The following is a 23,385-nucleotide window of genomic DNA, read 5'->3' on the forward strand; positions in this document are numbered from 1 at the left end:
GCGGCTTTTTTCATCCGTCGGCATTATCGTGTGTTTTGAAGAACATTTTTTCCGCAGTTAGATTCACTGGACGGTCTTGAATGTAACAAGCCCATGTTTGCAGAGTGTTATCTCATTAGGAGGAACGTAATTGATAAGCTATCCCAGCATTATAGTTTCCGGGTATCTTGTTTCAGACTGATCATGATGTTTCTGTGATGAGTAAGTTTTGAAATGGCCAGCACATGTTGAATCCCAAGAGTTTAAGCTTTCCAATGATGTAAAGCATAACATATTTCAGTGACTAATGACATCGGACAGATACTTAATTGCTTCGTAAAAATTCAACGGCCCGCTAAGGAGTTAAGGCTAAGGAGGTAACGTCAAGCGGTTAATAAAACTGTGTAACTCTACTGCCTTTACCAAATACAGATTTACTTTGATCTTCCACTACTCATTAAATGCTGGGATGTAGAACAATGTTCTCTGACTGCTGAACACCCCTACATGACTTACATTGTCAAATACAACACTCTATCCGCCAGAAACAATCACTGAAGAGTAGACGTAATTATATCTACATACAAAGTACAACTAAAGACAATTATGGTGGCGTCATATCAAGCACAGAGTATGAGAATGCTGAATTTGTTTTAATGGAGAATATTCTCCCGACTGTATACTCAAATCCAAGCCAAATTTAAAAATATAAAATATTCAAATCGTGGGCTCAGCTTATATGCACATATTTGGTCACATGTCAACAGTATTGAATTGTAGCAAGCATGTGGGAGAAGGAGCGTATAATATACTAGAACAACATTTCAAAAAGAAATCAGTGGGTAATACACAAGCACATGATTTACTGTAAACTTGCACTGAATTCTGGTCTTTTTATGTTTGCAATACACCATACCTGGAGGAAAAAAAGAAAACGTTGTGGACAGTATCCGGATATGGAGGAGATCTTCGAGTGGATTGAAGCCCAGAGACAAAAATGCTAGTGTCTCGGCAAGCCACGAAATTTGAACGGTTCACTGCTTCCACAGCTCGGTGTCTATGTTTTGTGCAATGTATCTTATTATGTGGCTGATTTAAAGCAATTTTAGGGGGTCGGCTTCTACACGAGTCTATAAGGTAATTTGTAACTAGATAGTTACTTTCAGAGTAATGTGCTTCTTTCTTGTGTCAGCAATCTTGAAGAAACACTACAGTGCCTCGACCACCCTAGCCGTTAAGGCATCAGTGAACTGTGAATCTGGGGGGTAACTGAGTTACTTTTTAAATGAAGTAAGTTTAGGCTAAGCCAAACATAAACACTATTCTAATATTACTGAATGATGAATAATGATAATACACACATTTACGGTTTACAAAGTGACACTCAAAATTTCGAAACAAAATAGTTTTTAGCAGTGTTTTAGGATCTAGTATCCTTATAGTCAATTATCATACATGCCGTTGCCCATCAATGCCGAAGTCAGGCAGATGTCTAAATAGCGAGATGGCGCTTTACACCGAAAAACAACAGTAACCAGATGATCAATGTTTTGTATCAGAGTCAGATCAGGATGCTTTTCCTTCTCCAGATAACATGAAAGATAGTATCATCAGTTTTATGTGGGGGAGGATACCCCTACCAAAAAGCCTGGTGAAGAATGGGTGCCGTCAGGTTGTACTTGCCGAAGACAAACCACAGAAAGTGGTGCCCCGGCGACCCTGGCGGTTAAGGGATCAGTGAAACGTGGACTAGTAACTGTAACTAATAACTATTTTTCAGTAATGCACCCTACATTGTTTGCAACACATTTGTCATTTACAATCTGCGATTTCAGAAATGCCACTTGCCGTCGGTTAACGCTGTTTGTTTCTGACATGTTTCCTCCCGAGCGCAACACTAACAAAACTTCACGATGGACACAAGTCTTCTGTACATGCATGGCCGGAATGCAAACAAGCGCACCCGTGTATATCCCCGCCGTCCGAAGCTCGCACATTCAGCTGATCTAAATCAGCGGCTTGTACAATGACACTGTTTGGTTCTGGTTCCTGTCAGCAAATATTTGCAGACTGCCTGTCATAACAGCGGCACGGCTGAGAAATGGATGGGAGAAATCCACCAGAGGTCTGCGCTAGTAAATCAGCTGAGAGGGTGGCAGCGACATCGGGGGGGATATTTCACCCTGTGACCCACACCCAAATATTATCTGGACTTTTAAGTTCCCCCTTTTCTAGCTCTCGTAAATCCAAACGTCTGGACGAGGAGAGAGTTGGCGTGTCTTTGGGAAAGTAGAAATCAACTTGTCTTAGCTTGTGTGACAGGGGAACTTGTTGATGCCAGCAGTGACAAACATGGTAGTGTGAAACGAGTGCAAGAGTGAGAAAGTAATGAAAAGGAAGTAGCCATTTCTATACTGTATATAATAAAGATTTTGGCCTAAAAAAAAATTCCTAACTTCCAAGAATTGAGATCTTTTTTTTTTTTTAAATCATCTCACACATAAAAATATAGTGTATTTGGGGCAGTCCTTCTCAAATAGTGGGGCACTAGACTCTGTCAAGGGCACGCGGGACTCCTTTTTCGAGGGTGGGGGGATCGGGGGGTGGCTTGGTGAGACAGAAAAAAATTGAGAAGCACTGTTTTATGGACACTTCTTCCCTAAAAATAACTCCCAGGACATTCTATAATTGTATTCACATTATTGGCTCACAACGTTAATAGTTTTTAATGGATTAAAAAAAAAATCTGTAACAAAAATTGTTTCACTTTTTCTCATCTCAAACTAAGCATTGTTAGTGCTTGAATATTTGTAGCCATTAATAAAATACTTTACTGATAATGTAAACTACAAACACAATACATACCTAAAATTTACAAAGTTTATTTAATGTCCTTCTTAGTCCAACTTATCATCACATACAACAAGACTTCCCTCGTTGTGCTTTTTGCATTGGTTGGTATCTTTTAAGGACGACTTTGTTTTCTCAAAACCCTTAATATTTGTAGCTGGTACCATAAATACAAATAGTGTGATGAGATAAAAGAATAATGGCTTTTCATATGCCATCTATAAAACTGTAAGTCTGATTTTTGTGGCATCCAAAATTTTGAGAATGTTGTCTGGTATTTTACGACTGATCAAAAACACAAATATGGTAATATACTAAAGCAAAACCTTGTGTATAACACGTACCCAAACTTTGAGTGCTTTTGTTTTTAAGGTAAAATAGAAATGTGCGTTACACACGGATACTGTATTTCAAAACACTCATATTTAAATGCTAAAAAAAAGGGGGGCAAGTACTGAACCCTGCGGAACACCACAGGTAACACTAAAGGGCTCAGATGTCATTTCACCATATTTAACACAGTGCGTCCTATTCGAGAGGTAGGATCTGAACCATAAGAGGACGGACCAATTTTTCCAACCGTTCTAGTAAGATATTATAGTCCAGTGTCAAAGGCAGCACTAAGGTCCTGCAGCAGCAAGAGGAGTGAAACGCCGGAGTCCATTGCCAGTAGAAGATCATTGGTTACCTTAATCAGGGCTGTCTCAGTAGAGTGGTTAGCCCTGAATCCTCATTGCATAGATTCAAAAGGATTGTTCCCAGATATAAAATCCTTCAGCTGCTGTTCCACTTTTTCAAGTACTTTAGAAAGAAACGGTAGGTCTGACACAGGTCTATAATTGCATAAGCTTTCTGGATCAAGGTTGGGTCGTTTCAGTGTTTTCAGCATTTACATGCTTCCATTTGGTAATATTATTCGCAAGTATAACATCAGTTTCGATTGCTACGCAGATCACACTCAACGATCTCTTCCAATGTAGGAATCTGCCACACTAAACTGTGGAAATTTGGATGCCTGCCACACTGAGATAAAAGAATTGATGTCACTCAACTTCTTGCGCCTTAACTCTAAAAAGACCAAAATGTTAGTGATTGGTCCATCTAAATGCAGTGAAGTATTCTCAAAAACTGCTCTGAACATTGACAAATGTAATATCACTCAGAGTGACTCAGTCAAAAATTTAGATGTCATATTTGACCCCAATTTGTCCTTTTAAATACACGATATTACTAGAACAGCTTTTTTTCATCGTCGCAATATTGATAAAGTTCGCCCTTTGCTGTCTCAGTCGGATGCGGACATTATAATTCATGCGTTTACCTCCCGTCTTGATTACTGTAATGCACTAATCTCCGGTCTCCCGATGTCCAAAATTAAGAGCCTTTAGCTGGTACAAAATGCTACAGCGAGGCTTTTTACAAAGACAAGAAAGTTTGATCACATTATCCCAATATTAGCTAACCTGCATTGGCTCCCTGTGGGCTTAAGATGTGATTTTATGGTTCTGTTGGTATTATACAAAATCATGCATGCACTTGCTCCCTCATCTCTTTCAGATTTAATTTTTCCCCCTATGTTCTGGTCAGGAGGCTTCGCTCTGAAAATGCTGGTCTACCAGTGATCCAAAGAGCCAAGAAGAGATCAGCAGGTTCGAGAGCGTTCTCCATTCGGGTCCCAGTCCTATGGAATGCTCTTCCCCCTGAGATTCAAACTGCAACCTCAGTGGAACTGTTTAAATCTAGGCTTAAAACACACTTTTATTCTATAGCATATGAATAACCGATATTTTATGTTGACAATATATTTATATTATTTGTTATTGCAACATCCAATGCAGACTGGTCATGCTGGAAGGGGGATTACCTCGTGGTTTCTTCATTTTCCTCATGTTGAGGTTTTTGAGTTTTTACTTGCCCTCATGTAGGTTTTAGATCAGGAGATGGTGTCATAATAATATGTGGTTTGTAATAATCCATGGTCTGTGCAGCCCTTTGAAACTCTTTGTGATTAAGGGCTATACAAACAAACATGACTTGACTTGACTAAATTAAGCCTTCTCATTACATTGATATGGAGTTGATCAATTCTAGAACATTCCAAAACACATTCAAGACAACGTAGTTCCACCTAAGCTTCATTCTGTATTTCTTCATTTTGTATTTTACTCAGAACTCAATACTCATCTAAAAACAACTCAAATGTAAGATCACTCACAAGTCCAGCTTCAGCACCACTGTATTCATTTTAACATCAAGTTGCAGGCCCCTCAAATACATCTGTCTTATCTTGAGTGTTTATGTTAAAGCCTCTTCCAGCCCCTGTTGAAGGTGTCTGGCTGTGAACTGAAGCTTGTGTGAGCAGCATGAGGAGGCTCCCCGAGCTGTTGGTCTATGATTTCCAGTGCTCCTGACGTCCTTCCCTGTAAAGCGGCTGGTGTGCTCAGCGGGCAGGAGCCAGTCTAATCCCCCTGATATGAGGAGCACCCGCAGACCTGACAAAGCATTCCTGAGATAAAGACACACCATCTCCATCGAAATGCCGCTGAATTCCTGTAGTCGGGTGGGGGTTTTAGACTCGCTGACCGACTGCGGGGAGGAGGCGTTTTTTTCTTCAAAATGTGAGAACCTCGGCTTTACCAGTCCCCCCCGTGGAGGAGTCTCTTACTCATCCTCAAAGTCCAAATGTAAAACAGACCCAAAGACCATCTTTCTCACCTGGGCCTGTCCGCAGATACGCCGCATGACTTTTTCCCCTGCTCGCCCCACTCCAGAGTTACCAGCATTTATGGCGGACAGAGTCTCGATCTCGAGGTTCAAAGGGGTTTCTGTTACAAGCAGTTTCTCGGGATCCTCCAGGGGTACCGTACAGAGACGTCTTCAAGGTCAGCAGTTTTGTTTGAATATGAAACTGTCAACTTTAAAAAGAAATCACCATCCTGCTGGGAAACCATTTTTTTTACCCACCAACACGGCAGCAGAGTGGAAAAACAGTATTTTATATATATATCACTGCCTACTGGTGAAAACCCTGTAAACCCAGTTAACGACCACTTGGAACAGAATTTTAACAATCAATTTTATTAAATCTGTAACTCAACAATCTGACACGACTACTCAAAAAACAGCTAATCTGTTTATTTGATTTAATAGTTTTTATAATTTAAATTGGTCAGGACCCGTGAAAAATAAACATCCAGTTTAAAGATGATGATTTCATTAATTCATGTTTTTAACACACGTAGATACCAATGAAGGACCAGACAACTCGGGATGTCCTAATATAACACTTGCTTGATAAGGTTTACATGTATTATCTTGGTGTCTAAAAACAAAAACAAAAAAACGTACGAAAGTCAAAAACTACTTTAAAAGAGTTTTTGAAAGTAAAAATGCCTAGGGAACCCCTTTTATTTTGTTACACTTCCACCCTATAAAAAAAGATTATGTGTAGACAATACAAGAACCAGCTGATTGTCTTCTGTAGAGATACTCAAACAAACAAAAAACATTTTAATGGAATTATACAAGTGGTTACTTTGTAAAAGTTATTCTGGACAGTTGCTCGGTGAGTATGTCCTCATTTCACATCTATTCATGTAGATATTTATGATCTTATATCAGAACAATTTCATTAAATTATTTACGTATTTATAATGAAACCATTTTATTCAATTTATTTAATTATTTTTGTAAGTTATTATAAATCACTACTTCTTTCATGAAATACAATGTCCTTAACAGGACAGAGTGCCTTTGAGCCTTTAATTCTCACAAAAGCAAAGAACGTAATACAGCCCCACAAACATTGTTCTTAAACAAAAAATATGAAAGCCATTAGTGATGGAATGCATATTGTTGATTGATTTGGGTTGGGTTGGGTTGGGTTTGTTTGGTTGGTTGGTTGGTTGGTTGGATCCATAACCAATAGGGTCATAGGGGTACCATATCCTGTGGCTTGTCTTAAGCAAATACAGCCTGGTGGTGCCCATGCAACAATCAAAATTCCAGAACAAAATGGTCCTACTCATCTCTGAAGAGTGGAATGACGCTTTAGACCGAAAAAAAACATGGCGACCAAATGATGAAGGTGCTGTATCTGAGTCAGCTCAGGAGGCACAAACTGTGGCAAACAGTAGCCTCTTTTTTATGTGGGAGAGCAAACCCCTACCCAAAAAACACCTAGAGAGGGGTGGGGATGCCAGTCTGTGCTAGCCCAAGACATACCACAGGAAGTGGTGCCCCAAAAACACTGGCAGTTAAGGCCTCCTCGAACTGTGAACAGTGTGATCAATTAAACAATTTTTTTGCCTCTCTGGATGATAACATTTCTAGGTCTAGCCTATTGCCCAAATTCAGCATAAAACATAACCATTTTGATGTTGAGATGTACTCACCTGTCAAAAGATCGAATCTGGAAGGAATCTCTGGGGATATCGCCCACCACGCTTCCCAAAAAAGTGGGAGGCAAAAGGCCAGTGTCCACCATGATGTCGTCTGCCGTCGCGCTGACCAGGCTGCGCAAGATGTCCTTCACGTTCTTGCCCCTGGCATCAACGGGTCTGACCTCAGAGGACAGTGTGGAGAGGGCCTCTGAGACAGCATCGGGTCCATGAGCCGCCAAGCCGGTGGAAGATGTCTCTGCTTCACTTGCCACGGAATTGGGGGCATGCTCATCTCCAATGCCAGAGTCATAACGGCGGATGGAGACACCATTTTTAGAATCTGGCCGAGCAGAAAGTATTAGTCTAGTCAGAACAAAATCGTTCAGTCGTTACCCTAAAATTAAATAGAGTCCAAATAAGTCATGATATAATTTTAACTGGAGATCTAGAGCATTGAGTAGAGTTTCAATCTGTATTAGCTATAAAAAAACTATTTTATTTGATCAAAATAGAAATGTAAGGTAACAAGATACTGTTGACCAGCCCAAAACATTATCATCCTAAGCCCAACATTTGTGTGGTTATTGTTTATGTATACTTACGATCAAATAAGGTAAAGAGGTACATGCATAAAAAAGGATTGACTAACTGTCATAATGCACTCAGATTAAAGTTTTGATCACAGGTTTGGGTTATAATCTTATCTACTAACCTGTATTCCGCATTGACTGAGAACGCTGTGGATGTTTGCTGTCGTTGTGGGGTTCCAAGATGTCTCTGTATTTGGACACCATGAGTACGGAAATGAAGTAAACCACAGCCAAAGCCAGGAATTGAGCCTGCTTACTGTCCTCCTAGAACAAAACAAACATACTAAACAAATCTGTATTTATGTGGGTGTTTGTGCAGGCATGCATGCATGTTTAACATTAGTTAGTTCTTACAAATAATATATTAGTTCAACATTCAAAACATTTAACAGTTGGAAGTCTGAGTAAGGATTTCCAATAAGGTTTGAATTGCATTCTACAGAAAAAAATGTTTTAAAGATTAGGCTTTGCAACAAAGGAAATTGTAGGATAAGAGCTTCAAGACTACTAGTCTACTAGTGATCCCAAGAGCCAAAAAGAGATCAGCAGGTCCGAGAGTGTTCTCCATTCAGGCCCCAGTACTGTGGAATGCTCTGCCCCCTGAGATTTGATCTGCAACCTCAGTGGAACTGTTTAATCCAGGCTTAAAACACACTTCTATTCTATAGCATATGAATAACCTATATTTTATGTTGACAATATCTGTGCATTATTTATGATTGCAACATCCATTGCGACCTGGTCATCGTGGAAGGGGGATTACCGCATGTGCAGTCCCTTTCTCAAGCTTTCTTCGTTTTTCTCATGTTGAGGTTTGAGTTTTTCTTTGCCCTCATGTAGGTTTTAGATAAGTGGCTGGTATAATAATAGTTTTGTTTGCAATAATCTGTGGTCTGAGCAGCCTTTTGAGACTCTTTGTGATTAAGGGCTATACAAATAAACATGACTTGACTTGATTATTTCAGTGCTTTGCGATGTAACAACATTTTTTTAGTTTTGCATTATAATTTAAATTGCTTTTGCCTCTACATCATTTATGCCTACGTCAAATATATTAGGTAGAATTTTGTGATAGCTTGAAAATCGCATTCAAGACTTTTAAGTAAAAAAATACACCGTATTTTATTGTTTATAGTTGTGAAGAGAAACCTTTTTTCCCCTACATGTTCAGGCCTAATGGGCTAATATGATTTAAGATTCAACTCAGGATTAAAACAAGATTTTCGTTTGGTATTGGAATTGCAAGTAGGATTAGTCTTTCGGTGCAGAACTGAAGTAAGAGCAAGGTTTTTTTTTATGCCTCGGGTTGTATGAGCCCATTAGTTGTAATAACAGTGGTACTAAAAAGGAACAGTGTCTTGGATTGAGTTGGCGTCTTTGTGAATGCACAATGCCATGCGCCTTCAAAGTCAATATGTGCAAGCGCTTTTCATAACTTACAACATCCCGGAAAACGACAGCCCTGAGACGGTTGATATCCATGTCCTGCAGCAGCCTTTCAAAATCTTGCACAGGAGAAGACCCACCCGTCACAGCATCCACAGGACTCTGCACCAACCAAAAAGACATTTGATTTGTTTTACAAAACGCATACGGGTAGTGGCTCAGATTTCCTCCGACAGGAAAACGGAATTTTTAATGTAATGGCTTTTCTATAGAATAGCTGCATTATGAATGAGCTTTAACACACACACACACAAAGCAGCAATTCAGGGAAAGGACAGAGTTTCTTTTACTGGAAGTCGCTGGATCAAATCATCAAAACAACAATGACAAAGGTAGGGCGGGGGTAATAGAATAAGCTATGAGTTAATGCAATAACGCCTGGCAGTCTGTGGTCGATGGGAAGGAAAGGGCAGAGCATTATGGCCTGGAAGTAACAACAGGAGCAAAATAAAAAAAACGTAAGCATAGAAGACGACACCCCAGTGTATGACTTACCTGTGCAGACACAGTTTTACCCGGAACAGCTGCGTTTGCTTCTTTGCTGAGTTTTAAGTGTGCCTGCTGACACTCCAGGCAGTTTCTCACAGCCATTGCACACACTAAAAGAGAAAAAAGGGACGATTAAAGGTATTCCCAAAAGATTTTTTTTTCAATTAGGCACAGAACATGTAGTGTTCCTACCCACATTTATGCAAATATATTAAAAAATACTCCAGGGCTGGGGGACTTGTGAAATTTAATGTCAAAGTTGACCAATCTGGCTTGTTTTCTGTAAAGCTGGGATGTCATTGCATGTCATTGAAGGAACACAACACTTTCAAAAGGCAAATCTCATTAACACAACATGTGACACCACCGAAACAGACCGTGAACAAAAATAGTCTGCTTGGAGGTAGGCGATTGTGGCTTTTCATTTGTGTTTTTCTCAATGTGTGTTGCAGTTGCTATTATTTTGTCCGGCTAGCTCCCCGTCAGAGTTGGGGCTGCCAAGGGTTTTCCAGTTTAGTTTGCTCCCAGTTGGTGCTGATTCATTGCCAACTGTGTGTTGTTAGACCTGCTAGCCTGGCAGTAGCGTCGGTTTTGCTGTGTCCCTTAGTTTATTCCCAGCTGGTTTCACATTTATTGCAGTCACTAATTTTCATTGTTAGTTCCCGGTTAGCCTGGCTGCTCACTGTGCATTTTTGGGTCGGTCACCCTCCTGTTTTTCCACCATGGCTGCGGCCCCGTTGGATGCTCTCTGTGTTTTGTTTTTCTTTTACAATTAGCCCATTTTTGGCTGTTGGCCCTTTCTTGTACCATAACTGCATCCACCTGTGACACAATAACTGGGTATTCTTGACAAAAACTACCAAAACTTTGCCTAAAACACTCTTTGAATAATTAACGCTTAAAACAATATCGCGACAATATGTTATTTTAATGATGTCACAGGTCGGGATAACAAAGACAAGGCATGCTGTCTTCAAAATGCATTATCTTGGAAAATAACTGGAATATGTACTGTGTCCTCAAAATTTGCATGTGTAAATATATGGGGATACCTTTAAATGTAGATAACGAAAAGACCCATGAAGAAGTTAGAGTGTTGCCTGTTACCAAATTAAAAGCAGGGTTCAAACAGCCTTAATAACACTCACTCAAACACAATATTTTGGTCGATTCTCTTTTCAATTTTTGCCATAAAGACTTGAACAATCATTCCTTCAGATAATTTTCTTTTAAGGTAAAGGAAAATGTACATGCTCGCTGCACTTACTTTTAGTCAACTAGATACAAAGCTTATGCTCACAACATCGCATAATGTTAAGTATCTAAGTGCCAATTTTCTTTTTATTTTATCGTCTGTACTTTGTTCAGGAATGCAAAAAAGAATAGGAGCATTTTGTTTTTTGAAAGTTCACCACTGAATTTTTAATGACCGAACAGTTAAGCAAAGAGGAAACAATACATATGTGCACTATTACTGGAGTAATAATGTAAAATCACAAAATGTTTTTTATATTAAGTGAGAGACAGTCGAAGAACCAAATTGAACAATTGGAGAAGAATCAATCATATCAGTCACCAGCCAAAAGGAGCATGCGTATTGTATGTCCATAGGTGTGTGTGTATCAAAGTGTTTGACAAGGTGGAGCCAACAAGGTCAGCATGGTTCAGCGTGTCTGTCCAAGGTCGTACAGTGCAAGTTGTGCTCTTGAATCACACAAATAATCACAAGTGTGAGTGCTGACTCGGCAGAGAGAAGCAGCTTCCTCTCCATTGTAGCAAAAAACATCTTACGCTGATGCGAATTTACTACACATGTGGCACACTTGTAACCTAATGTAATTTAATGTCTTCCAATGTAATCGCAACCCCCACCAACTGATACTTCTCCTTGACAACTGACAAATCTTAGCTATTTGGAGAGCGAAGGAGGGAATTATTCCATCTGGAAATGGCCTGGCTTTTTCCATTAGGACCACTCTCTCATACCGCCATTTATAAAGAGGTGACGTAGGGAGGGGAGAGGGGCGGAAGGCCTGGTAGACACTAAAACCTTGTTACACTTTGCCCAAATCAGATTAGGCGCTTTCAATGGGAAGCACATACCTCATCAAATATTCATTTCATAACAAATGCGGCTGCTAAATTTTCCAACACTATTCCAGCAGGAGTGCCGCTCAGCTTGTTGGCTTTTGTTGTACATCTTCACAAGCAAGCAATTTTGATTACACTTATGGAACTACAAAATTGAGTTGTAAATTACTTTAGGATTTCATTTGTAGCTAAGGATTTCTAATCATGATTTCAAGCCAGGTTTGGAGTTTCAAAATACAAAATAAAGAAGATCCCAACTAAAATGGATTTGTTAAAGCAGAATCAGATTATTGAAAGATTTTTTTGGTTTGTCTATTTTATTTCCCGTTTGATTTTTTTAGTCGAGACGTAATGTTACAAACATTACAAAATTAATCCATCACTGAATGGAAAAAATGAGTGATGGGTTGAAACCAGGGATTATAGAGACACTCCATGTTTTAATATAATCAATTGGAGTAAAAACAAATGTTTAGGTTCTTTCAAAGTTTAGATTGGTGTTCAAAGTAACGTGGATGGTTTTCTAATTAGGTATTGAACCCAAGGTTTTAATATTTCAGTTGGGATTACAAAGCTCGTTTAGTTTTTAAAGGTTTCCAACGTGAAAATGTTTCAAACAAGGTTTAGAAGTGTATCTTGGAATCTATTACCAGAACAATATTCCAAATTGTCATTTTAAATTAGGGTGACAATTTCAAAACGGTGTTCTGCAGCAGGAGGCATACAGCAAATGCTAACAAGGGTTGTATGTGGGTGTGTTAAGTGAGTGTGACAGTGTGCGTAACTGTGATATGCTGCCGGTCAAACAGCTGGCGGGGCGCAGAAGTCAATGCCATCAAAACAAACAAGCTTTAAGCAGTTATATTAAAAATAAATTCATCAATTACATTGGACCCTGAGGAAAATCGTAAGAGCGCAAAAGAAATTCTGATCACCAGCGGGTGCTCCGTGGATTGTTATTGGGTCTAGGAAAGGACTGACGCAGCGTCAGGAGATAAAGAAATAGCAGTGCTGCAAGTCTGGCCTCGTTCTCCAGTTACGTAATCAGCCACCACCGACGAGCGTCTATCTTACCAACGCCAAAGCCATTACTCAGTAAACTGATGACATCGAGCTACAACTCGTGGGCAACCAATACATTGGTGATGGTTGTAATTTAACCATCGTGGAGACCTGGCACAATCCAAGCATACTCGATGCAAGTGTGCAGCTAGCCAGTTCTTTTAATCGCTATCTTACACTGAAAGGAGAAGCTCTCCAATTTTGTTCTAATTTTGTGTAATGACAATAAAGACCATTCATTCAACTGCAATTCTGTGTTTTGTGTTTTTATATGTAAATCTATAGGTTTTTTTTTTTTTACAGTTGTATATGCTTACTCAGTAAGGATGTCATCACGAGGTAAGTTTAACCCTTGGGAGCTTTTATGAAGAGACATCGCTGCTTCACCAACTTTCACATTTTGCGGGGGGTTCTGGTCCCCATTAACCACAATAGCCGGGAGATAACTGTATTTGTATACTGCTGTACAGTATCGATTGCACTGGCATGTTAAACAGCCTGGTATAAAAGGTAAAACATGGCATATTGGAGGGATTGGTGGCCCCTTTACTGTTCACAGTGCTGTAGCACAGTGAAGGCTATTATGATAATCACTACATTATTATAGCGACCATTTTACGACCATTGCCAAGCAGTGTGCGTTATACAAGTAATAACAAGAAAAGGTAAGCAGGGTTAATACACACACAAAAGCAATGTTTTTGAAGAAAAAAAGAAATGGGTAGTGAGGAGGTGAGATTACCAAGGCGAAGGCACTGTCGCAGGATGCCACCCGAGGACATGTTCTTCTCAGCCTCAATCTCAGCAAAGTTAAGCGAGCTTGCAAATACCAAAATGTCCATGAGACTGATGAGGCGCTGTAAAAAGGCCACTGAGCCTTCCAGCGTCAGCCCTTGAGATGATTCAATGTTCTCCAGCTCATGCTGGAGGTACAAAAGACAGCAAATGTAAGAAATCAGCAGGAAAATGCGGCATTGTGTTCATTATTTAGGTTCCAATGTGTTTGAAAACTAAAATGACTATTGTTAACAGTATTTGTATTCCGCAACGGCTGAATGGGACTGATTTCTACCTGGGGAACAGTAAAAGGCTAATCTTTAATCTGTCTGTGTAAGGCATAATATCAAAGATATGGGGAAAAAACAGGATTTTTGTTTAGTTTTTTTCCATTATATTGGGAGATATGTCTGCTATAAAACTGGAATGTATACAATATAAATTTGTTGGGGCAAAAACGAAATAGTAGAAATGTTGACATTGTTTTTAAACGGTCTTTACTTTGATGATTGGGTAATTAATACAATAACTATGTAGTGTATGCTTATCCTTCTCCTCTTAAAAAATATTTGTATAAGTTTTATTGAAACCAAACGTTGGCTTTTTCTGTGGAGACAAATACGTTTGGTCACATTGATTGGTACAATCTAATGGTGGACGTTGTCGTAAATATGGTTACAAAAAAACAATATTTCTGCATTGCCAGGTCATACAGAGGGACAGCATCCCATAAAAGAGACTTTAGAGAATGCGAACACAGGCTAATCATGTTAAGGAAGCGGCTAAAGGCAGATAAATGCAACTGCAAAAAGGTCAATACGTAGGTCCTCTTGTGGTTGTGTGTGCATGTCTGTGTTCACTTGCAAGAGACTAACCGATGAAGAGGTGGCAGCTGAGAGCAGTGGCAAAATGCCCCCACACGCCATGATCAAGTTGTCCACCACCTGCGAGATGAGATGCACGCTGTTGTGGACAAACACCACATTGTCACTGCTGTTTACAAAGTCCAGAACCGTCTTGGTAGAGTGGCTGGAAAGAAAACAAATCAATTCATAAATTCAATTTGAGATGCAAAAAGAGTTATGCTTGCGAGACAGCCAGAAATCGTGCTTGAATGAACTTATCTTCCCTTCATGCTTGATTTTCTGAAGTAATATACTTTTGCAGAATGACGAGAATCCATTTGGTTCAAGTACCTAAAAGGCACTTACCTTCGCCATGCTTGTACGTCTGTCTCAATGGAAAAGAGCAAGTCTGTGAGAAGGCGCTGGTGCATGTGAGACCAGCGGAATTCTGGTATGCGGAACATGGTCGAACGTGGTACTGTGTTTCCGCTCTCCTTTGTCTGTGCCGAGGAGGAACCACTGGCCACTGTTGACGCTGTTTGGATTGTCTCCTACAGACACCACAATGACAACATCAGGAAAGACAAGCTAGTTACAAGTTGAATTTTTAATTTCTAGTGTAAATATAGCTTGGTGACCAGCGCACATGTGTATCCATTAAGTGTAAAACGACAATCGGGTAAAACTACTAACTTCTAAAATGTTCCTTTAAGCAAGCTTTTGTCTGAAAATTTCACAAATAACACCATAAAAAGTGGAAAAAAAATTGTTTTGAAAAATATACATACACTTGAGCGTGTCTCCTTAAGTTCCAGCCTCGATGTATCCAACGCTACGTTGGCCACATCCAGTCGGGCTATTTTGATTTCTTTGCTTTTCTGGCCAGCAGGGCTTTTAAGAGTGTCACTAGAAACGGGTTCTTCCCCTGTAGTGTTTGTATTTTGATTTGATGGGATGGAGTCTGGCTGTTTCGTAGTCTCCAGCTCAGTGCAGGGCGCTGTGGGATGCTGATCATTTGAAGCAGGTTCCTCTTCTGCTGCGTTTGTTACATCTTCTTTATCGTGTGCATCCAGAGTCTGGGACGTTTGGGAGGTCACCACACTCTCAGAGACCACTTTATCTTCACTTTCTTCATTCCTTTCTTCTAAAACAACATCCTGCATTTCACCAACTTCCGGTTTTGTATCATCACCTTCATTTTTTATATTTGTGTCCTCTTCAGTCACAGCAAAAGCATTTGACAACTCATGACTGTCATCGATGGGGTCGCTAACAGAGGACAAGTCCACCAAGTCCTCATTGAAAACAGAGGCACCACCCTGATAGCTGTTGTCCAGTGGGTCAGAATATTCAGGAGATGTTGTGTTGTTTTTGGGTTCATGTTTCACAGCTCCTTCATTCAAAGAATCTTCATTTTTACTGACTTCTCCCTCAATGTTTTCTTTAATCAGCGGCTCCACTGGGTGATCCGCCTTCTCAATCTTGGTTGCCTGTTCCTGATGGACTGTTTTTACACCCTGTTGTTCAAAATTGTTCGTTTCAATACTAGACTCTCCTTTGGAAACATCTTCAGACAGTCTTTCTTCATATTCCACCTTAGAAACCGTATCAGATGCCTCCTGTGAATCAATAGAAAGTTCGTCCACATTCAGCTCAATGACAGTAGACGGGGGACCATTGGCACACTCAGCAGTCTCAGAACTCTGGCTGACTCCGGAGACTGTTCGAATTGCGTCGAAAGAACCAGCGGTTTCCTGGCACTGGTACTGGCGGAACATGCGGGACAGGTGCTCCTTGTGCTGCTCGAAAGTGACCTGTAATGATAAATAACGAAAAATGTTGACTTGTACCAACAAATATGAATTGGGCAGATGAGATTAAATGAAAAAAGGATCCAAAACAATGCCACAAACAAGACATGCTCCCAAACAACATGAACATTCAGGATATATTAAGCAAGAACTTAATTGATACACCGATATACCGTTTTTTTTCCCCCCAAAAAAACATGCAAGTCAGGTTAATTAGCTAGTCAAAATTGTCCCTAGGTGTGAATGAGCGGGTGAGTTGTCTGTCCCTGTGTGCCCTTTGACTGGCAACCAGTTCAGGGTGTCTTCTGCCCACTGCCCGAAGATAGTTGGTATGGGCTCCAGCACCCCCGTGACCCTTGTGGGGATAAGCGGCACAGAAATTGGATGGATGGATATACAGTACCGGTACTTTAATAAATCAACTGTTATGTTAGACTTGGAAGTAATACAATAATGAAACAGACAACAGGCTATATGTTTGCAGTCTATACAAACCTTTTCTACTGCACTTTTAGTTACGTATGTTTAAATCTGTCTTTTCACTGTGATACCAATACTACTGCCCAGAGTATTACCCAATACCGATAATACCCCCGTCTTTTAACAGCAGGAATTAAACATGCCATTCTATATGTGTTTTTTAACTAGTTTTGGGACACACCAATTTGAATTTGGAAAGTTTTGGATCCTGAAGTGGATTTATGTAAGCTTAATCAAACTTAAAGTCTATTTCTTACTGCGTATAAAGCTGGATATTTGGATATTTGCAAGAATAGGAAAAAGTACTAACAAGACTTGTTATATTTTGCATTTTTCCTAAGAAGCAACCAAATATTTTTTAGAAAATGTAAGGAATTTCCAATCTCTACAGAAAAGCATTATTGTATGGATTATATAGCATCTAAGGCGAACTCTGGCATGTTAAATACCCTCCTCTCTCTTATAACGTGCAGCTACTTAAGACCTATTAACCCCTATCAGTCTGGCTTGCATCAGATAGCGTCGGATGGATCAGACTGCTCGTCCATAACCACAATGGTTCCCGGTGGCATTTGAGGAAGAGGCCGCAGTTGTAAGCAGTCATAGATTGGCGGCAGATGCTATTAGCGAAGGTCTGTGAAATGGGCGAAGAGCGTGTCCGGCATTGGGAAATCCTCCCACGCCTAATACACGACCACGCATTAATCACTGGGGTTGCAGGACAGAAAGTCAAAGATGGTGGTAGAGATGGGGTGGGGGTTATTGGTCTTGAGTGAAACTAGATCCACTTTGCAGCATTTTTTTACCTGAGGCTATTTGGACAGCAGGAATGAGCGAGGATTTGAAAGCTAACAGTCAAAAAACGGACTCAAACCGGAACCAAAGGAAGGAGAAATGAGGTGCGTAAGTGGAATGAGAAGAAAGTAGAGCAAGGAAGAAAGCGAGGCTGATTGCTTGTAATTAATTAGGCGTTATTGTTCTAAATTAGCCCGCTACAAGGTTGCTCATTAATCTTCTGTAGTGGAAAGCAGTGACTGTTAATCCATAGCTGCCTCTCGAGTGCAGCAACGGTGGTTGTTCCATACTCCCCCTGCCCCGACCACAAACTCCCATTCCTCCCCGCTGTTTGTTGTTTTCTCCCAGACTTGAGAACCGCCATGCTATTAGTTTGGCCTTAATTGGATTCTAGGCAATTCTGGCAATTATAAAGCTGCTTAGCAGTTTCTATGGAAATTAAGCAGTGAAGCAAAGAGGGAATAATCAGCATAAGTGCACAAAAAAAGCGTCGGGAGGTACATTTTGAGATTCAAATCCTTACTGAAAATACAAGATGAAAAAAACTACAGCTAAACTAAACTACAGCTAAACTAACTCTAAACTACAGCTGTGGATCCAATTAACAAGTGAAAGTTCAGGAGAAAATTATGAAAGTCCGCAGATAAATAAACTGATAGGTTAGACCATGTCCACAGAATAACTAAGGATTTTTAAGGGGAGTCGTATTTTTAGTGTTTTTCTGTCCTATGCCTGTATAGCTACACAAACAAATATTCTGTAGGCTTTCAAAAGTGATTCAAAATGGCAAAAAATGTTTGGCACGGGCATTTCCAATTTCAGAGAAACTGGCATTGAATTGGTCCCGCCTGAGTCTCAAACACTTGTTTTTGTTACACATTTTTAAATATATATATAAGTGCTAAAATTACAAAAATGCACTATAATTAGAACCTAGACTAGCCTCTAAGCACTAGTTTGGAAATATGTTTTCTGCCTTTTGTCCCGATAGTCGTTTATTTTGTTTCTTTAGCTTAAGAGGCTTTATGACATGTTTACCCTGGAGTGCCATGTATAATATTGTTGCATACAATGATTACTACATTCTTATCAATAACAATAAAGACAATTCAATAGTTGGGGTGTTGTGACATTGACAAGCGTTTTTCCCCAGTTAACAATGTTCAACACACTTCCAGTGTTTTCAACAGACCGTAAAAACACAGCACTGCCATTGCAAGCAATTAGAAAAATTTGCTCAGAAAAGGAAAAACGCTTTGGTCTACACATGCCCCAACTGTAGCTCATAAGTGGCTCGTAACAATGACCTTCTGTAAATTATCTAAGAAGAACTGACATACTGTCATAGCAGCAATTACAAAAGCAGCAGTACTAAATTTTAATTCTGTAATTCGCTTAACACGCGAAAGATCCCCGGTTCTAGAACGGGTGAAAACATATGTTGGCCTGGAGAGGGATGGGCACCACCAGGCTGTACTTGCCCAAGACACACCCCAGGAAATGGTGCCCCTACAACCCCTGGTAGTTAAGAGATCCAACCAACCAACAATTGTAACAATCACTGATATGACTATTACATTTAGTATAATTTAAAACTCATGTTGGTTACTTGGTCTGTTTACCTACGATATGATACCTTGAGATAGTACAGCATCGGAACAACACTAATTATTTTTTGTCTAACTAGATGACAAACAATTTTTCAATTAAACTTCTATCTCCTTGGCCATGTTTTATGGGTGTGACTTTTTTGTGTCATTTCATAAGTAGTGTTTTTATATATACTTTTTTGAAAAGCACACATTCATAATAGATTTAGCTTCTTAGTTTTCTTAGACTGATGCATTTGAATTTAAAATGTACACAATTATCTTCGAGGGGAGCATGTCCCCGTGCCCCCTAGCCTGTCCACCCACCAGGGTTTCACAAAAGTAGATGAGAAACACTGTATTTGGTCTTTTTCCTCAATTTTAATTAAATAGATCAAAACATAATTCTGTAATTCTTAAAAAGCTGTGCTCTTCTCATTTCCATACTTGTGATACATACTGTTGCATTTCAGGAAAAAGAAATTTGCCCCAGTCTTTCAGTGACTAACGTTTATTATCTAGAAGCATCAACTAAAGTCAGAATGCACACCCAATAATGCCACAGTTATTTATGGAGCGTCTTAGGACAGTAACAGAAATGAAACACAGAAAAGAACCACAAGCTAACATTTTACATCGCTAAGACAGGGTCTGCTTTTCTCTTAAGCTCAATAAAAAGAATTAAAGGACAAAGTGGTTTTCTTCCAGGAGGGACCTAATCCAATTAACCAGAGGCAGCTCTTCCACCAAAATCAATGTCTTCAAGTACTGCAGCAGTAGTTTGACTGATTTCATGAAAATACATCATCGTAAAAACACAGTAAACCCCTAAAGGGAAGAAAGAATAGTTCAGTGGACGTTTAATCGCATATAATGTGCATATAAGGTTTGTTGTTGGATGATGCAGCCTTGTGATTCTTTTTGGTAATTGGCAAATTCAACCAGTATGCTAACAATACTAATGATTTGGTTCACCTGAATGTTTTTTTGTTTTTGTTTAGTTGTTTGATTTGTAAATTCATTGAGATGTGACACCTGTTCATGTTGTTCACTGGTATACTTACACTGTGTACTGTAGAAATTATGGATCAAAAAAAAAAATATATCAGAGATTTGGCAACACATGGAACTACTGTATTTTCTGGACTGTAGGCACACAAAAAAAAAGACCAGAAATTTGAAAGTGCGCCTTACATACCGCAACATGCGGTGGACAAGATTGGAAATGCACACAGCATTTATGCAGGTGCTTTACTACATTTAGTTTTACAGTTTACCACCATTATTTGTGCAATGATTGATCCATCGGATAATATCACTGACCAGAAGCGCAAAAGAGCCGAACACAGGTTGCGCCGGTGAGAGCACTATAACGTAACCACTAGCCCACCAGTGATACAGAAGCCGTACAAAAAGGGTTTTGAGTTAATGTCATTATCACACTCTTTTTTCTCAATGCCGGAAACAAATATTAGAGAATGTAGAAAACAAAGTAGTGCTGAAAGATATAAATGCAGGAAAGAACAAAAGAACTAACTATATTTTCTCAGGACGACTTTCTGCTTTTTACATTATTTACAATTCGTTTCTGGCACTGTGGGTAAAAATAGTGATAATGAGATAAAATATATTGCCTGTTTGTATGTTATCTCTATCACAAGTGGTCTAGTGGTTAGGTTTCAATGCTCTCACTGCTGTTACATGGGTGCGGTTCCTGTTGCTTACAATGTTTTGCAATTGTAGTCCGCGACATTTTTTGACTGGTCAAGCATTGCACCTTAACAAATAAATACAGTAACTCTTGCTGTAGTTTTAATTATATGTGTCTTATGGACCAGTGTACCTTATATATTAAAAATGTATGACAAAAACATTTTTGGGGGTGTGCCTTATCGGAATATAGGGTTATATTATAGATGAAATTGAAAGAACATTCGACTAATATTTTTATAACCTATGTTTAATTTATATTGCACATGCTTTGAAAAACGTAATGCTTTTTTTCCCAAGACAATACTTTGAACACTGTGTATACTGACAAATTGGAGATAAACATGCAGGACTTGAACAAACTGTCCTGAGTAAAACACCACTCGGAAAGGGCGTCTCAGATTTTTTTTTACAATTTGATGCTCAAGTAAAAATCTTAAAGTGGAGAGAAAGAACATATTTGCCAAGGCCCGTATTCCCACGTGAGAATTGCTCAAATTTATGAAGCATCATTCCTCAGACGAGTCAAGCATTGTAATGAATATTCAGTGAGCAAGTTGGGTAAGAGATATGCTTCTTCGAGAGGGAAAATCTGAGAACATGCGCCTGGCGACTCATTTTCAAAGACACACATACACGCACACAGCCCTGCAGCAGTGGGAGGAGAGAACCACTGTGACAAACAGCTCTGCCGCTACAAAGGTGGCAGGAAATCTATCAAATAGGACAATAAAATTGCAATTGAGTTTCTTTAGCTTTTTTATAGCACATGCATGTATCTTTTGTGGCGAACCAGACTGTGAGTGCAGGTGAGTATAAAGCCGCTTTGCTTGCTTTCATTAATTTGGTTTGAGCAGAAAATACAATGTAGTTCAGCTTCAAAGAGAACATTAAGAAATAGATTTCCAAAGATCCAAGATTTTTACCACGCTTCATTCATTTCACAGGCAACAAAGAAAGTGACAGGCTTTTGGCGCACACTTTTTCTTTTGAAGCCTTTTTGGACAGCATTTGGTGACTTGAAAGTGAGCAAAAATGGACACCACTTGGCTCACTGTGAAAGATATGGTAACAATATAACTACTCTAATATAAATAAATCAATCTACGCACAGCATCTAATTATAGAATAGAATAGAATTTACTTTTATTGTCATTCTTTGTAACCATGCACACAGAACGAAATGTCGACACACCTGACCCGTACAGTTAAACTGTAGCGAGCCGATGCAGCCGCAGCCAAACAGGGCGCAGCCATTTTAGACCCAACTGCTGTGTTGGGAGTCATTAGGTGACCAAACCCCCCAATTCCAACCCTAAATGCCGAGCGCCAAGCAGGGAGGCAATGAGTACCAATGTTGTAAGTCTTAGGTATGACTCGGCCGAGGCTTGAACCAGCGACCTCCCAGTCTCGGAGCGGGCGCCCTACCATCTAGGCTACCGAGCTGGTAGTAAAAATGTTGCCATGATTGTAAAAATAGCATGACAATGATAAAAGCTAAAAAATTGAAATCTCTCATAAATTAAAAATGTATTATTTTTATTAAATTTCAATACCAGTTAATCCCTAATAATAATAATAATAATAATTTCCTTGTATTGTCATTCTGTGTAACAATGTACACAGAACGAAATGTCGATTGCACCTGACCCGTTGTAGCGAGCCGATGCAGCCGCAGCCAACAGAGGGCGCCGCCGACCACTTTTTAAGTCTTAGGAATGACTCGGCCGGGGCGCGAACCACCGATCTCCCAGTCTCAAAGCGGGCGCCTTACCATCTAGGCTACTGAGCTGGTATAAAGTAAAATGTGTAAATAACTATACTTTTAAAGCGCTCAACTGAACACTGAATGCATGCTCTTGGAATGAGGAAGAAAAAAGCAATACCCAGAAAAAACTCAGATATGCATGGGGAGAGCATGCAAAACCTGTAAAGTTTTTGCCAAGGCTCCCATTTAACCATAAAACTTCTGCACTGCGAGGCAAATATGCAAAAAGAACAAATCGTGTGGTCAATTACAGGACATTATGTATACACACTATGAAATAATTACCAATGTCTACCCAATCAAGCGTAAATAATATACTAATTCAAAACAATGTATCAGAGGTCCAGTATATACATTTGTATTACTACTACACAAAATATAAAGATATTAGTGAAGTGTACTTAATTAGGCGTAATTTAAAATACTAATATAAATACAAATTTACAGTTATTACAATTAAAAGTAAAAATGTACTAAAACGTTATTATAATGTCAATTTATATTAAAATAAAAGTTATGTGTATTTCAAAAAGCGACCAAACAAAAAAAACATACATAAATGTTTTGGAAAAAATGCAAAAAAAAAAATATACGTTTTTTGAAATAAACATCTGCAACATCTTTCTTTTACTATTAAAGTCAGTGTACTTAATTCTGTATATTCAATTAATATTATTGTACTGTAAAAACAAATTACCTGTGAATGCATTCCATTGTACTG

The 23,385-nt window shown here is 39.3% G+C and overlaps 1 protein-coding gene across 5 annotated transcripts in view; it reads right to left on the reverse strand.

Annotated features, from left to right (window-relative positions):
* Positions 1-23,385, reverse strand: part of lrba (LPS-responsive vesicle trafficking, beach and anchor containing) — a 283,083-nt gene that overhangs the window by 218,611 nt on the left and 41,087 nt on the right. For 4 of the 5 annotated variants that reach the window (XM_088342026.1, XM_088342025.1, XM_088342024.1 and 1 more), the window contains exons 22-29: positions 15,300-16,325; positions 14,878-15,062; positions 14,542-14,695; positions 13,632-13,812; positions 9,743-9,846; positions 9,242-9,349; positions 7,924-8,065; positions 7,224-7,551 (exon numbers count right to left, since the gene is read on the reverse strand). In XM_088342026.1, coding sequence (XP_088198152.1) covers positions 7,224-7,551; positions 7,924-8,065; positions 9,242-9,349; positions 9,743-9,846; positions 13,632-13,812; positions 14,542-14,695; positions 14,878-15,062; positions 15,300-16,325 — 2,228 coding nt within the window. The remainder of the gene's footprint in view (positions 1-7,223; positions 7,552-7,923; positions 8,066-9,241; positions 9,350-9,742; positions 9,847-13,631; positions 13,813-14,541; positions 14,696-14,877; positions 15,063-15,299; positions 16,326-23,385) is intronic. The other variant, XM_088342023.1, reaches the window with a different exon arrangement.

This window comes from Urocampus carinirostris, chromosome 8, assembly GCF_059441175.1.
Source record: "Urocampus carinirostris isolate Australia breed hairy pipefish chromosome 8, RoL_Ucar_1.0, whole genome shotgun sequence".
Taxonomy (NCBI): Eukaryota; Metazoa; Chordata; class Actinopteri; order Syngnathiformes; family Syngnathidae; genus Urocampus; species Urocampus carinirostris.